The sequence below is a fragment of the Teleopsis dalmanni genome, chromosome 2 (assembly GCF_002237135.1).
Source record: "Teleopsis dalmanni isolate 2A chromosome 2, ASM223713v2, whole genome shotgun sequence".
Classification (NCBI taxonomy): domain Eukaryota; kingdom Metazoa; phylum Arthropoda; class Insecta; order Diptera; family Diopsidae; genus Teleopsis; species Teleopsis dalmanni.
This window is the reverse complement of record NC_051847.1, coordinates 9204944-9220857: the sequence shown is the minus strand read 5'-3', so window position 1 is coordinate 9220857 and position 15914 is coordinate 9204944. Positions and strand designations below refer to the sequence as shown.

The following is a 15914-nucleotide window of genomic DNA, read 5'->3' as shown; positions in this document are numbered from 1 at the left end:
TGCATATACTTATTCTTACATAAAAAACGTAAACATGCCTAAGAGAAATAAGAAATGAGAAAGTATAGAAGTTTTTACAATTTACATACAAGTTCAGAAAATTAACAAATTTCGTATTAACACAATTATTACAGAATTACATTCCACAAAGTTGTTGTTTTTTTTACAAAAGAACATTGCAATTTTTTTTTTATTTTGCTGTACAAAGAAACGTGCATAGCAGAATTAGATTCATAATTAATTTTATTTGATGCAATTATATTTGGATTTAATGAATTTTTTTTTTGTTTTTCAGATCTTCCGGAAAAATTACCTGCTGTGCCACGATTACATTCGCCATACGCTGACATACGTCTGCACATATCAAGTCTGTGGATAAATTGAACCAAGGTAGGCATATAATAATTTAATATATTTACTTTTAATTGCCATATTGTGTTTAATTTTTAATTTATAAATGGTAAAGAAAGAAAATATAGCTAGAAAGAAATATCAGACGACAGATAGAATAATATGTTTGAAACACTTTGGATTTTTTTAAACCATTTGAAAGATTTGACATTTGAAAGATTTGTTGTTGCTTCAAAACTTAATAAAGCAATTCATTTGTGCTAATTTAATTAATTTTAGTTTTAGTACGTTTGAGTAGAGTTTGAAATGTAATATTTTAAGATTTCTATATTTAGGTATTTAGGTAAATTATATCGAATTAATATATGCGTGAACGGACCAGAATGTGAGTAAGACATTTTCGAGTATATTATTTATTTAATTTATTTTAACCTTAAAAGCTCTAAAAAAAAATATTATGAACTTTGATTTGAAAACCTGAACAAATTTTAAAAATAATACAGATAAATCAGTATAATATTTGAAACTATAAACCACCTATTTTATTTTGCTTTGAATGCATACTTATTTCTATATTATTTTCTATATTAACTATTAGAATTTAAACAAATATATAATTTGTTAAATAAGTAATAACAACTGAAGTGAATGAAGTCTATTTGGGAATATACGTATATGGTGTTTATTATATATAAATTATCATAAACGCAGAACAGTTTTTGCAGTCGAATCATAATACTAGATTTATTACAAATGAAACGTAGGACTGTTTGAATTTGATGATTCAAAATACTTAAATTGTCTTCTATATCGTTTGCATGTAGAATAAATCGGTTTGTGTATAGAAACATACTTTAATAAGAAAAATTATGTATTAAAGAAAGAATACTAAATCGAAATGATCAGGTTTAACGCAGATTTTTCTAAATGAGAAATAAAGTCTGTTTAAATTAATATATGTGAAAACCAGTTAGAACATACTATAAGTCTTTTATTTTTTACTAATAGTAATAACCCTTTCTTCTAAAATAAAATTAACAGAAACGCCGTTTTTTTATTCGCATACACACTATAATTTATTAAACAGTGTATAATTTATATAAAAATAGTTTTAAATAATTATTTCTAATTTATGAATTCTTAGTTCGTCAACTTTGTCTATTCTTTCAATAAATAATCGGCATTCTTTTGAATTATTTATTTTTTAATTGAAAATTAATTCGATATTTGTTTTAATAATTTTTTTCAATAATTAAAACATTTTAATTTAAATTCTTTTTAAATATATGTACTTGCTTTGTTTTAAATAACTAAAAGAATAATTAAGTGGACTTAATTTTTACTTTCAATTTGTAGTTTCGTTTGTTTATTGCTGTTATAGTTATTTATTAATACATAGTACATAAAACTTTTCAATAATATGTAGAAATAAGTGATTAATTTTTCAATTAATAATTTTTGCTCTATTTCTTTTAAAGCCGATTTGCTGTCAAACTTTTCAAGATGTTGATTAAGGTGAAAACACTTACTGGTAAAGAAATTGAAATTGACATTGAACCCACAGACAAAGTTGACCGTATTAAGGAGCGTGTTGAGGAGAAGGAGGGAATACCACCGCAACAGCAACGTTTAATTTTCTCTGGAAAACAAATGAACGATGATAAAACGGCTGCTGATTATAAAGTACAAGGCGGTTCAGTGTTACATTTGGTTCTAGCACTTCGCGGTGGTCAATGTAAAATGGTTTTTCAAATTTGAATCGTTTTTCTATTCACACTACTATTTTTTCTACAAACAAAATATTTATAGAGATGTAAACTCAAATAAAATAATTTAACATAAATTGTTAATAAAAAATTTCATTTAATAAATATACATAAAAAGTTATGAAATAACTAACTTAATTCTTTATCGTTTAATTAAGGAGTTCCATCTATAGTTTATTATTAGCATGGACTACGATATATGAGATCCATTGTGATCTACAATATTTATAGATAGTACATATAATGTATGTATAATTTCAGGTTCTATTATATTAGTATTTTTATATTTATTCCTTTTTTAAAGGTTATTAATATAATATGATTATATTAAATTAAAAATTCGTCTACTAAACCCAGAAGCATTAATTTCTTTAAGCTTTTAAATTGTCACCAACTAGCAATAACCTTGTAATTTAAGTAGTTTTATGACAAATTACAAATAATTATAATTCTCATTTAATTTATTTATAAAAACAATCATACCCAATTAAAAAACATTTTCGATTTTAAAAAACTTATAATAATTATTTGAAAGCAAGTGTGTGTATGAACTCAGCAACTATTTTATTAAACCATTTTATTTATTTTATTTAACTAATTAATATTACCTATATTTTAATAAACATATTTTGTTTTGTATTTTTTGAAGTACAATATTACATTGTGCATAACATGTATGAGTGTGTTTGTGTATTACCAGTGTTTTGTTTTTAATTAAACCCAATATATAAAAAAAACTGTTTTATGTATTGATGTGTGCCTTTGTATATATAAAGTAAATAATACATTATATAGCGAAAATAAAATTTTTACCCGCTGTGCCTTTTGTGCAACGACCGCCTTTACGCCTTCGACACATATCGTATCTGTTTATATATGCATTTTATAATATATCGAAATAATTTTTATATATATTAAAAGTGAAAGAGAAGTTATAGATATGTTCGGAAATGTTTTATAGTAATTATAAAGTAAAATTAGAAGTATTATACATAATTCAAGAGCGTAACACAGTAAATCTCTTATTAGATTTATAAATATGTAGTTAAAATACACTGCAAATAAAGCTATTCTATAATTATTAAAAATATTTTATGGAAAAAAGCTACAATTGTAAAAGGGGATAATTTCTAGTTAAGAAGTTTTAAGTTTTGCTTTTGGTTATAATCTTATTTACCCATATGTTATATTTTATACTTTATTTTTCTTAGAAAATATTTAATTTTCTTGGATAAGCAAAATCATAAACAAATAAAGCTGTCATTATAAGTCCTTATTATCTGACGATAATATTTGATCTCTTTTTCTTACATCTTAAATAGTTAGAAGAGATCCCATTGAAGAATAGGTATATTTATTAAAAATTTAGAATGTTTTAGAGTTTTTGAATTTAGATGACTGCATAATGGGACAACATGTTTAATGATTCCTAGGATCGTCGCAATAACCTAATTCAATCTAATTTATTAAAGTAACAGATTATCAATTTAGATTTCCTAAAAAAAAACAGTCAAAAATATTGGCTGAGGAAATCGTTTTGCAAAAAATATCTCACGAGACCCGATATAATCGCTATATGAAGCGGTTTTGAAAATTAGGTTTCTAAAATAACTCTAAGGTATCATCAAATGCTTCAACTCTGGAAAGGTATTAACATCATCAAAAATGTTGTGGCGAAGGAAGGTATAGATAAACAAGAAATGGTTATAATATAAATAAATTCATTTAAAATATATAGGTTGTATTTTTCACTTTGAAAATATTTTTACTATTCTCTGCTATATCGTAAGAGGAATAAAATAATTATAACAACTGCAGTACATATATCTACCATATTATTAATTGATAACTAATGAACAAGAAATACATCATTCAATTTAAAATTTAAGAGCTAAATTAAACTTAAGAGATTTTTGCAGTGTATTTGTTAAAATAATAAATTCATTTGTTTAAATTAAATTATTTGTGTATAATAAATATGAAAAACAATATTTAAACTAATAACTTACTTTGTTATTGCCACAGCAATATCGTAAACTGGTAAACGTCTCTCACGGAACAAATATTTACCCATATCCGTTAAGGCTGCTGCTGAATCAATAGCATCACGTCCAACACGATTCCTTTCCAGATATGGTGTAGCATCTCTGCCCTATAAACAAAAAAATAAAATAAAATTATTAACGCAATTTTCATGCAAGAAAATATTTTTTGCAGTGTAAAAATATCACGTATCACGTAAATACGTAATGCACTTGCATTCAATTTGTTGGTTGATATTTCATGAAAAGTGTAATATGTTCAATAATAAAATACATTTCAAACATTATATTTCACGATTTACTGGTAAATAAAATAAGATGTTGGCCTATGAAGATGATGTTCATGTTACCAATTAATTTCGTTGACATTTGAAATAGAAAGGAATTTTATGAGGGCTTGCTTATCACGTTTTATTTTTTCAAGTGGTGATTTGTGTAATTACCGTTCGATATTATAAATAAATCACATCGTTAAGTTTTTAAATGGTAATAAATGCAATTAAGAAATAATTTAAAAATTTTAAAAACTGCAATATTTAATATTAATGTAGAAACAGTAGAAGCATTATTTTTAAAGTACTTGCTATGACTGTTTGATTTTAAACAATTTTGATTGTAATTATAGATTTAATACAACTGATATTATTATGACGTATACAATTGTTTATCTTTTTTTTTTGTGATGATAAAATTTAGCGATTTTACATATTTATTTTAGCAGTTCACATTGCTGAATAAAATTGTCATATATTCTTAAAATTAATCGAAATTTTTTAATGTTTAAAGAACATTAAATTTATATTTGTTATTGAAATATAAATTTTCGTACATAGATTCTCTTTTTATGTATTAGGGAAAGCTAAAGATATTGAATGAATTCAATTTTTTTTTTTTGATAAAGAGGTTTCTCAAAAAGTAGTGAACTACAACAACAAAACTTAATTTTATATTATTTTAAATAATTGAATTTTTGACTGATCATACAGCTGTTTCGAGTATTACCAAATACCCTTCATCAGTGGTCTTGGAAATAATTCTTGTATTAATTAATTATTCGTATCTAATTTTTTGAGACCGCAAGTACCAGGAATCGATCTCGTGTCCTGCCAAATTTGAAGCTTTTTTTGACAAAAAAAAATATATATATTTTATCTTGTTTTGAGTAAATATTTTGTCCTTTAATTATGATATCGTTTGTTATATTATAATAACAAATATGTATTTCATCTTGTTTTGAGTGAACATTTTGTCCTTCAATTATGATATCGTTTGTTATGTTATAATAGCTTATACCTCTATAATTTGAACTAACAGCATTATGGACAAGCGTAGGATATAAATTTACAATCTCTTTATAGAAATTCACTAAACTGTTTGTTAGTGGACTTCTACAATCCGTCATTTAATAGGTTAAATGGTATTTATTATGATTAGAATCGTGTTAACCTCAATAAAATTGTTTTATTTTTGATATTTATGATTTAAGATATTATTTCTTAAGATATTACTATTTCAGTTATTATTATAATTACAATAACAATTATTTTTTTATATGAAAACGTCCTAGTTATACAGAAACGATTCTTGAAAAATAAGTAAAATTTTCATTATATTAAAGTTTGATTTTTTTATATTTTGTTTTTTGTTTTTTACTATTTACATTTATTTATTTAGTACAAAATAAATTTATTTCAATTGCATAATAATCACATTTTAATTATATCTGAATAAAGTATTTACTTTTATTTCTTAAGTATAAAAGTGAAATAAATGCTTTGTACATGCAGAGAATATATAATGCGTTGAACTGGGACTTACCACAAGTCCGCCTAAGCGGTTTACTGAAAGGTCTACAGTTTGAGAAATTAAATTAGCATTACTAGTTTTTCTAGCAGTGCATAATTGATATTCTAATTTTTATTTTATTTATTTACGTTTAATTTTTTGTAACAATTTAGAATTAAACAAGTGCTGTTTCTTTACAAAAGACCAGATAGGCCTGCTAAGATTTACGGGTTTTATTACTCTTACTCCGGCTAAAGTTGTATTATCTATGCGATAGATATTAGCACAGTTAAGTAGCACAGTTAGTGTAGTGTATTTTAATTGACATTTTAATTATTTTTGCTAATTTGTTACACCTTTGCGAATTATTCTATAAATAATTAAAAAGTTGTTATTGCGATTAGAAATGTTTTATTTGCATTAAATAGTTTTAAATAAAACTGATAAGTAAGGCTTGTATTTTTTTAAATGTATATAAAAATATATTCTTTTTAATACAATATTGTATAAAAACAGAATATATATTATAACTTAAAAGCCTACACAATAATATGAGTACAAGCAATAAGGATTTCTCTGAACACAATCTGATCTAAATTATAATCATTATAATTATTATTAAAAAATTTTATAATAATTCTGTTAGTAAATAAAAGAAACATTATTTTGAAAAAGGTGAATGTGGAAAGTGTGGAAAAGTTTGTCTACATCTGCTATAGTATTACTGTGTTCAACTAAAATATTGTTGTGAGGTCTTTTAAGTTTATGGGTTTATTGTATCCTTTTCGGGATTGTATCTTACATAGTTTTTTAAACTTTGAACTCAAAATTTATATCTTAAAATGTTTCGCGAATTACCTAAGTAGGTCAATTAAAAATATCTAAAAAAGATTAAACAAGTAAAATTGGTATTAATGCATTATTCATTACTCATTTTTTCAATTTGTTACAATTTGTTACTGTTATATTGAAATTAAGATTATACATTTATGTGATTTTTTTTCTTCTAATCTACATTTTTAAGATGTCAAACACGGAAGCGTCAAAAATAATTCTTGACTTTATGTCTAAAAAGAATCGCCCATTTGCTGTAAATGATGTATTAGAAAATTGTGGGAAAACATTCGGAAAGTCTACCGTACAAAAGTAAGTACAATCAAATAATAATTAGTATTAATATATTTTATATATTAATATATAAAATAGTTTGTGGTTATATAGCAAAGCTTAGTTCATACCCCAACTTAACGCTATACAATTTTAGTTTGTGAGTGCTATTCAAGTACTATCCATATGTTATGTGTGAGAATAAAAATATAGTAGATACTAAACACATAATAGAAACTAAACTTATAGTAGATTTAAAAAATGTCACCATAATAGATAAGGAAAAAGTCACAACTGAAGATTAACACTGGAAAGTCTCCACATACTATATGTTATGTTTTAAACCGAACTATTAAGAGAAAGGGGAACGGAGACTACATCAATTTAGTTACTATTACTATTGCAATATATCATAGCAAATATTTTTATTGATTATTCTATTTAAGCTAGATTGGTAAAAAGTTTAGATTTTTAATTGTAAAAATATTCCAAATATATAAAACCAACTAACAATATCTTTAACAACATAAATAAAAAAGTTAATTAGTATAAATATTTTAATTCAATATTAAAATTAAAGTTAATGAAGAATCTATCAAGTCTATTGTTATAACACGAGATTGCTGGCTGGTAGGAAAGATAAGCGTTACTTTGTCGTCTGGCCAGACTAGCGACTCTGGGATATAGACTTTACCTCTACTGACTTTTCTACCTTTGAAAGAAAATTAAGTCTAATACACACTTTTAATAAATGCTTTTAATACATAATGTCTAATATGTAATTTTAATTTAAAAATATAATTTTAGAATGTTGGATTCATTAGCAGAAAGGGGTAAAATAACAGTTAAAACATTTGGAAAACAAAATATATATTTCATCAAACAAAAATTTAATATGGAAGAGGTAATAATTTGCTTACATACACATCTACATTTCTATAAAATAATTAAAATTATAATGTTTATTTTAAAATATTATAGAATAAAAAGGAATTGCAAGGCTCTAAACAAAAATTGTTGCAAATCGAAAACAACATTAAAAATAAGGAGAATGAGTATCGAGAACTTGAGAAGAAACTGAAAGTATTGCCCAAAGTGATCAGCATTGAAAGTCTAGAAGCGCAGCATAGTGAGATGTTGGATGAAGTGCGTGAATTGAATGAAAAATTGCGACGTAGTAAAGCACAAAAATTAGAACAAAAAGTAAGATTCATTGCAATAAATGATTTAAATTGTTGAATAATATTAAAAAAAGCAAATATATTTTTAGTTCACATCAGCCGAAGCGAAAAAGATTGTAAATCATTATAATGAATTGGTAGATGCACTGCGCAAACGTAAACGTATATGTAATGATATGCTAGATGCCATCATGGAAGGATATCCAAAATCAAAAAAAGCGTTAATTGATGACATTGGTATAGAAACAGATGAAGCTGTTGGTTTTGATATAAAACAGTATAAATAAAAGTATTATTTCAATTGAACTGTAACTAATTTAAAGAGTCATGTCTGACAAATCCTTAAATATTGTCTTTGTATAATATATATAATATAATACAGCATATAGTTTAAGAATCACTAATTATAGCAATTATTGTCTTATTGTATGTTTTAATAAGAATGAGAGTTTAAATATTCAACAATTGTTATAATACAGTATAACACTTATTAAAACTGTAATAATTATATAGAAGAATTATAATTACATTGATATAATTTATACAGTAAATATAATATAAATAATTATTTATTTAAAAAGGTACTTTTTTAGAATTAATTATACATTCAAGTTGATGTGCATAATAATAATAATAATAATAATAATAATTCAAAAACTAAAAAATTTATTACTGCTTACTATAAATTTTGGTGTGTATTCAAACTATTATAAAATTGTTAAAGCAATTTTTATTCTTTTTTTATAATGAGACTATTGATTTTAAGGTATATACAGTTATAAACATTGAAGAAAGATAAATATAGTTTATTTTTATTTTATATAAAACTTTAGATTTATTTATTAAAACAAAAGTGTTATTTTTGAAAATATTTTTTAACTGTTTTAATGAAGTATATCTTTTTATAACTGTTATAATGAAATCTAGTTTGTAAGCGGTTTACCGGGTAGCTTTAATGATGTTCAATTAATTTTTTTAAAGTATCCATTACAAAGGATTTTTATAGTTAAGTAACAATAAAACACTCTATATTCCTTATTTTTAAAATACAAATAAACGGTTTAAGATGTTTCTTATAATTATAAATTATTTTTAAAATAATTAAAAATGCATTTTTTTATTTTATATCATTATATTGTACTATTATTATAACTATCTCGAAATGTATTTCAAAACTGTTATAATAATTCTTATATTTATCAAATGTGTATAACAGTTTGAAATAAAGTTAAGATTTTGCTATGTTTATAAATACTATTTCTTGATAGGTGTAAAATAATTTTGTAAAAGAATTTGTTTTTTAATAATCAAAACTGCTATGAAAAAAAGAAGCAATAAAATAACAAATTGCAGTTCCAATTTTTGCACAAAAGATTTTTGTAAATTTTTTCTATTTTGTTTAAATTTATTTCTTTAAATATCAAAACAATTATTTATATATAATGTTTTTTTTTTGTTAAACTGTTCAAAGCTGTTCGATTTATCTCATTTATAACCGCAAATGTGTTTTGCTACCAAACTCACGTTTGACCTTTTTGCTAAAACATGTGCAACTTCAAATATCAAATGGAACTATGGTACCATCTTCAATTACCAGGCAACCTTACAGGTAGGTTGTTGGTTTTAATGGCTGCTCTAAAACTAATTTTATGCAAGAGAATTGCAAATCCAATGAAATAAAAAGAATAAATCTTAATATCAACAAAGTTGTTGATATTTTTGTTAAGAGCAATTGTAACCATTTAGTTGCTATCATTTTATCATGCCAATAACTCTTTTATGGCATCGTTAAACTGGCTTTGATGACGAAATATTTACAGGTAACTCTTGACTAAGTTAAAACGTGAAAATCCATTTTATGGGCTTTGCCTTAAGCATGAAATTAAAATAGTTTGACCGACTGTTAATTGAACAGGGATCTCCACTCCTCGTCGCATATTAATAAGTAATTTAAGAAAAATTTTAACCTATGAAATTGTAAATGTATTTAAAAAGACAAAATAAATAAATTCTATTTTAAATTAAATTAAGTTAACGATATCAATGTCATAGAAGAAAGAATATCTTTCGCAAAGTGGATTGGCCACACGCAAGCCCTACGCTGGAACCCACAAGGCAACCGCCGGTATGGAGCCCCAGCTAAGACATGGCACAGTAAAGACGCACAGTACTCCTGGAACCAAATCACGAGAGAAGCAGGCAACAGTATTAGATTTAGAGGAATCGTTAAGACTCTATGCTGCCCTTAGGATAGAAGGACAGCAGCAAGTGAGTAAGCAGACAAGAATATTCTTACTAGTGAAGAAAACAAACGTGCAGAAGAAGTTCTCAACAGTCATCCGACTGAAATTTGGTATAAAGCATGTATTACTAGTGCAGCTACAACTGTTTTAGCTCAATTAAAGTTGGGATATACGTATACGGTAACAGTTACTTGCCACGTACAAATACGTCATATCCCAATGTGTGCCATAACCGCAGCTCAACTTTTAATGAAATTGCTTATTAGTTTCCATGTCTAAATATAAATACTAAATTAAGCCCTTCTAATTTATGGAGGTACCCCATTGAATAGCTAACTCCCTTAACCTTGATCCACACTATTTTCAATTAGTATCGATCTGCTTCTTCTGATCCCTCTTAGCTAATCCGTGGAAATAATTGAATTGAATTTTACTTCAATTGCGAGTTTTTTTAAAACTTTCGAAATAAAACTATTAAATTAAATAAATATAATCTATTTAACTTGGATTTTAAAATATGCAATAATTTACTAATGCAATTGCTTTTAAATTTCTGTAATCTTATCATCTTTGTGGATTATTGACCCATGAGTTCATTTTTATATATAATTTGCATAATGCAAAGCTTGCAGTTACAGGAGCTAATTTCGATATGCAGGCGTATAAAAACTTTATAAATTATTTATATGTTCACTTTATGAGAACAAACCTGTTCAGCTAGGATCTCAATGGGTTGGTCAACTAAAATTATTATAAAGTTTATATAATGAATACGAAATGTAACAGAAACTGTCGCTGCAATATAATTTTTTATGACAATTTTGAAAGTGTGTTGCTTTTAGTGTGGCATGTGGCATGTGGCACTCTAGCAAAATAAGTGCATAATTTGAAAAAAATGTTTGCAAATGAAAGGTCATTGTACTTTAGATATAAAAATTTGTTTAAAAATTAGAAAACTAAAAAACGAAACTTTTAACAAAAATAATCAGTACTTGACTGTAGTTTGACTCCTGCTAAGTACTGCATTTAAAATATTTTTAATTAATAAAATAGATCAAATTGAATTAAGTTATTTTGGTGCATGATTGTGGGTGTTTTATATACTTGATGTTGATGTTGATGTTGATTAGATTGTATATGCATAAACCTCGAAAGTAGCTGAAAGTAATGGATGCTGAAAATAGTAGGTGGTTTCTGGCACATGTATCACTTTTATAAGCAATAAACCTCATGGGATACCAACAATGTCTTCAAACAATACATCACTACCTTCAATTCATACTGCATTTCCTTTAATATATATATACATCTGTATACAATGCATATGTACATATATACGATTGCATTAATAAATTTTTTTTGTTATTTAATTGCAAGCAGAAAACTTTTGAAGTAGACCTCTTTCCAGAAAAGACTAAAAACTGCTTTAGTTTGTCGCATGGCACCAAGTCGCGTGGGTTTTTTTCCTTAACTTGGCTTAAATTATTTTTCATATGTTTTTTTTTATTTCTAATCTGTTTTGAACTAATTTCAGCTTAAAAATTAAACTAAAACTTGTCAAAGAAGTTGCAAAATCCAACAAAAATTTTGTATGACAGTTGAAAAGATTTATTGAACATAAAGTGTGGCAAGTCTGTAAAGATTTTAGTGTCAACATCAAATGCAAGCGAGATTGTTGGCATGATTTCATGATGCCCTACAGCTAAAAGGGCAGCATTTAAGGCACTGACTTTCCATTTATTGGTTAATGTAAGATTATAAAACCTCAATAATGCAATGATTAATTGATTAACAAATTAAAATGCAAAATCGTGATTCAGTATTAGATAAAAAGTTTTAAATGTTTTTTTAAAATATTTTTGTAAGAGAAACTGTTTGAATATTTGCATTTATATATATATAATGAAATTTAAATATATTTAAAATTATATGCGACAAAATCGATATTAATATATTATATTTATAAAATAAATTTATATATATTAAAAATTACACATCACACAATTTCTTTACAATCTTAAGTTCGACTCATACAAGAGTATTACTTGGTATTATTAATAAATTAATATTTTAGTGAACTTTAAAATTGTTAAGGGCACAAGAAAAAAAAAGCTAACAAGTAATTTAGTCATAAAATCAAAAAATTGTACTGCGCTATACTGCATAGGTAAAAATTACGAAAATTACGATATTTACTGCATTTATAATATTTATAAATATTATTAATTTATTAAAAATCGAATGTGTCAGCTAACAGCACTAGAAATGGTAGCTACTCAACTAGCACTAACTCAATTACAGCATTAATACAATTAAAACGAAGCCAAAGATAATACAAAATAGTTAATTAAAAGCTAATAATAATAGTTTTTCTATAGGTAAAGCTGTATAAACGTTAAAACTACGAAAACTATAGTACGTCTGTATTAACATTAAAATTTCGTTTGAGATGTCATAAGTCTTAGAGATATCAGCACAACATTTATAGCTACCTCAGTGGTTGGTTTGATTTATAGTACATTCTTACTTGCAAACTTTAAACGTCCGCTTTCTATGCTTTTAAACTACTGTCTATGGAAGAAATTGAAGACAGCGATTAAAAATTATTTATTCCCCGAAAAATGACATAGATTATAACAATATATATAATTAACGTCACTTAAATGGCCATTTATTAGATAAGCTAAATAAATTGTTATGTTGAAACATGGTTTAATAATAACTTCATCATAAAAGTCAAATATATTTCTACATCCCAAAAAAATGATTGTAGGGTTTATATTTGACAAATATTTTTAGAACCTTTGTATATGTATTTCATCTCAGAAACAACATTCAGACATTTTATATTATTTTGTAGAATTCTAATAAAATGCCTTCTAAATAAGTCACCAATATTGTTACCTTAGCACTGAAAATACTGCCGGTGGACTGGTACAAAACCACCTTCAGGAAACTTGTGAGGTTGTGTATCAACACTTAATGAAATCCAAATAAAAAAATATAATATTTTGAAAGGCAACTGGTCAAAAATTATATTATATACATATATATAAAATATATGTGATTTAAAGTGTATATATTTATGTTTATAGTTTATTTTGGTGCTTGCCTGCATTTCAATTCGCAACCAACGAGTTTTTGTAATAATTCTTTCATTAAATAAAAATAAAACACAAAAAGTCATTTATAAAATTTGTTGTACTTGTCATTTTATAAATTACAGAGTTAGAAAATTAATTTACATAAAAAAATGTCTACAGATAAATATAACGGAAATTATTGCGACACACTTAAGTGTAGCGGAATTGATATCTGAAAAAAACTTAGAGGGGTTAGGTTGAAGTGCAACAGCTGTGGTTAATAGTAACATACGACTTATGAACGCTGATACTGAATTCACAAGATATATTGTCATTGAATGTTATTAGTAAGTTGTTACTTGGTGACGCACGCACTCACCAAATCGTAATAATTGAAAAAAATAAATAGTTATATCCTTTTTAATAATAGTAAAATCTTTACGCGTATATAATGCAGCCAAAATATTCTTAATCAGGTTAATAATCGTTATATCTTAATATCAATAATAGTTGAGAAGGTGTTTCATTCACACCACACCCACAAGGTTGGTAGCAGATTAATAATTAAGCGCAGGAAGATTTTTTTAACGTCAATTTTGGATATAAAGTAACCATACTTGTTATGCCATAATATGGATATCGTTATAGTTACTCTCATTTACAAAAGTATATTTGGTAATTTGACAAACGTGTCGAAGCCATACTGGTTCAAGAAATATCTGTGTACAAGCTTTAGGCTACATACCAGAGTTATGCGTTTAACTAATTTGGATAAAAAATTTTAGATACGCACCTAGAAGTCAATAACCTAAGAGTTGAAGGTGCTTTCTGATATGGTTTAATTTAGGCACTGCAATTGAGTTTTGCTTAATTATTTTTAATAGAAATGAATTATTATTTCCATTAGTGTGTGATTTAATTAAATCGCATGCAAATTCGCTAAGACTTTGCCGTACGTGCATGCCAAATCAAATAGCCTCAAGTACTTGTTGAAGTGTTAATATTTAAGAGTACGACTATTTTATTATGAAAATAATTTATGTTTTGTTTTACATACATATATAGAAGTCATTTAATGTTAAGTAATACACGAATTTCAAGAAAAAAAAAACAAAAACCGAAGTTAACATGCCAGAGAACACAAATATAGTATATATAGTATATATGTGTTATTAAATAATAATAGCGTTATGGACCACCAGTGAAGAGTAGCATTCCAACCACAGCACATCTTTTGTACTCTTACTGTAGATGCTTTGCTAGGAATTATTTGATGTAGAGCACCGATTTGATCAAAGTTTTATGATGTTCTATAACAGCATATAAAAAAATTTTAAATTTTGAATTTATTTATGGACCTGTTTTTTAATAATGCTTTTATATATTTTTTATCCGGCTATAGGTCACCTTTTTTAAAATTAAACTTCAACATTTGTTTAATATTTTTTAATATATTCTATATTTCGACTTTCCTTGACAGTCTTCATCAGGATAAGGATCAAAAGTAATTTTAATTTCAACAAAAACTGACATATAGCCGTGGAGATCTATCGGCCTTGTTTATTATTGAAAAAATAACGTGTATATAGCTGGAATCAGGAATAAATGTATCATAGCAGAATTTACTATGAACAATACTAAATCACTTAGAAAATGGATGTGTAACAACAAAAACAAAAAGCAAAGTACTCCTTAGCGGTTTATTTAAGATATCATGGAAAATTATAATAAAATTCTTATATAATGTATGAGATCGCGCAGACCAAGTATAATCCATTTAAAAACATTATCTTAAGAGACCGGAAGAATAATTAACAAATTACAAGGGATAACACTGATTTGAGATAACCCAATTATAAATCCCTGCGCTTGTAATTTCTTTTACTAATAAATTAGTGATTGAAGAATAAAGGATTAGAATTTAAACTTTTTATTCAAAGTTACTTAAAATCTTTTAGATGTATATATATCATATTGAAATGTTATGTGTTGTATATATGCTTATTTTCTGGTTCAGTTTCACAAACTCTTTTATTGCATTTATTAATAAATATTCCAATTAAATGTTTTTTAATAAGTATATTTATTAAAATCATCTATAAAAACACTAATTCCGATGTTTCAGTTTTTTCGTTTGTTTAAGTTTTATCATTGAAGACCTTGTACATGCGTTGCGGTTACAAAATTCAGACAAGACTAACAGGAAATTATGTTGTAATTTTTTTAGCAAACACAAATCAAATGCTAAAATTTTTATTTCTAACTGGTTAAGCTGCTATTGGATGTGCTCTTTTCCTATGAAATTCTAAGATATAAAATCAATGATTTATTGGCAACCATTACATGTGATAAAGCC

At 25.4% G+C, this 15914-nt stretch overlaps 2 protein-coding genes across 8 annotated transcripts in view; one reads left to right on the top strand and one right to left on the bottom strand.

The window, feature by feature from the left end:
* Positions 1 to 15914, bottom strand: part of LOC119685179 (A disintegrin and metalloproteinase with thrombospondin motifs 8-like) — a gene marked incomplete at its 5' end in the record, with an annotated part of 62224 nt that overhangs the window by 7245 nt on the left and 39065 nt on the right. For 4 of the 6 annotated variants that reach the window (XM_038099397.1, XM_038099399.1, XM_038099400.1 and 1 more), the window contains 2 exon segments: positions 314 to 369; positions 4127 to 4269. In XM_038099397.1, the coding sequence (XP_037955325.1) occupies positions 314 to 369; positions 4127 to 4269 (199 nt within the window). 6 annotated transcript variants of the gene reach the window in all.
* Positions 301 to 8564, top strand: LOC119685180 (NEDD8-like). 2 transcript variants are annotated; one of them, XM_038099403.1, is made up of 5 exons: positions 302 to 390; positions 6969 to 7090; positions 7859 to 7955; positions 8033 to 8254; positions 8322 to 8564. In XM_038099403.1, exons 2-5 carry the CDS (start codon positions 6969 to 6971, stop codon positions 8517 to 8519), a joined length of 639 nt encoding a protein of 212 aa, XP_037955331.1. In that variant the 5' UTR covers positions 302 to 390; the 3' UTR covers positions 8520 to 8564. The 2 variants fall into 2 exon arrangements, with proteins under 2 accessions (XP_037955332.1, XP_037955331.1); XM_038099404.1 differs by lacking the exons at positions 6969 to 7090; positions 7859 to 7955; positions 8033 to 8254; positions 8322 to 8564 and adding an exon at positions 1830 to 2156 and having other exon boundaries at positions 301 to 390.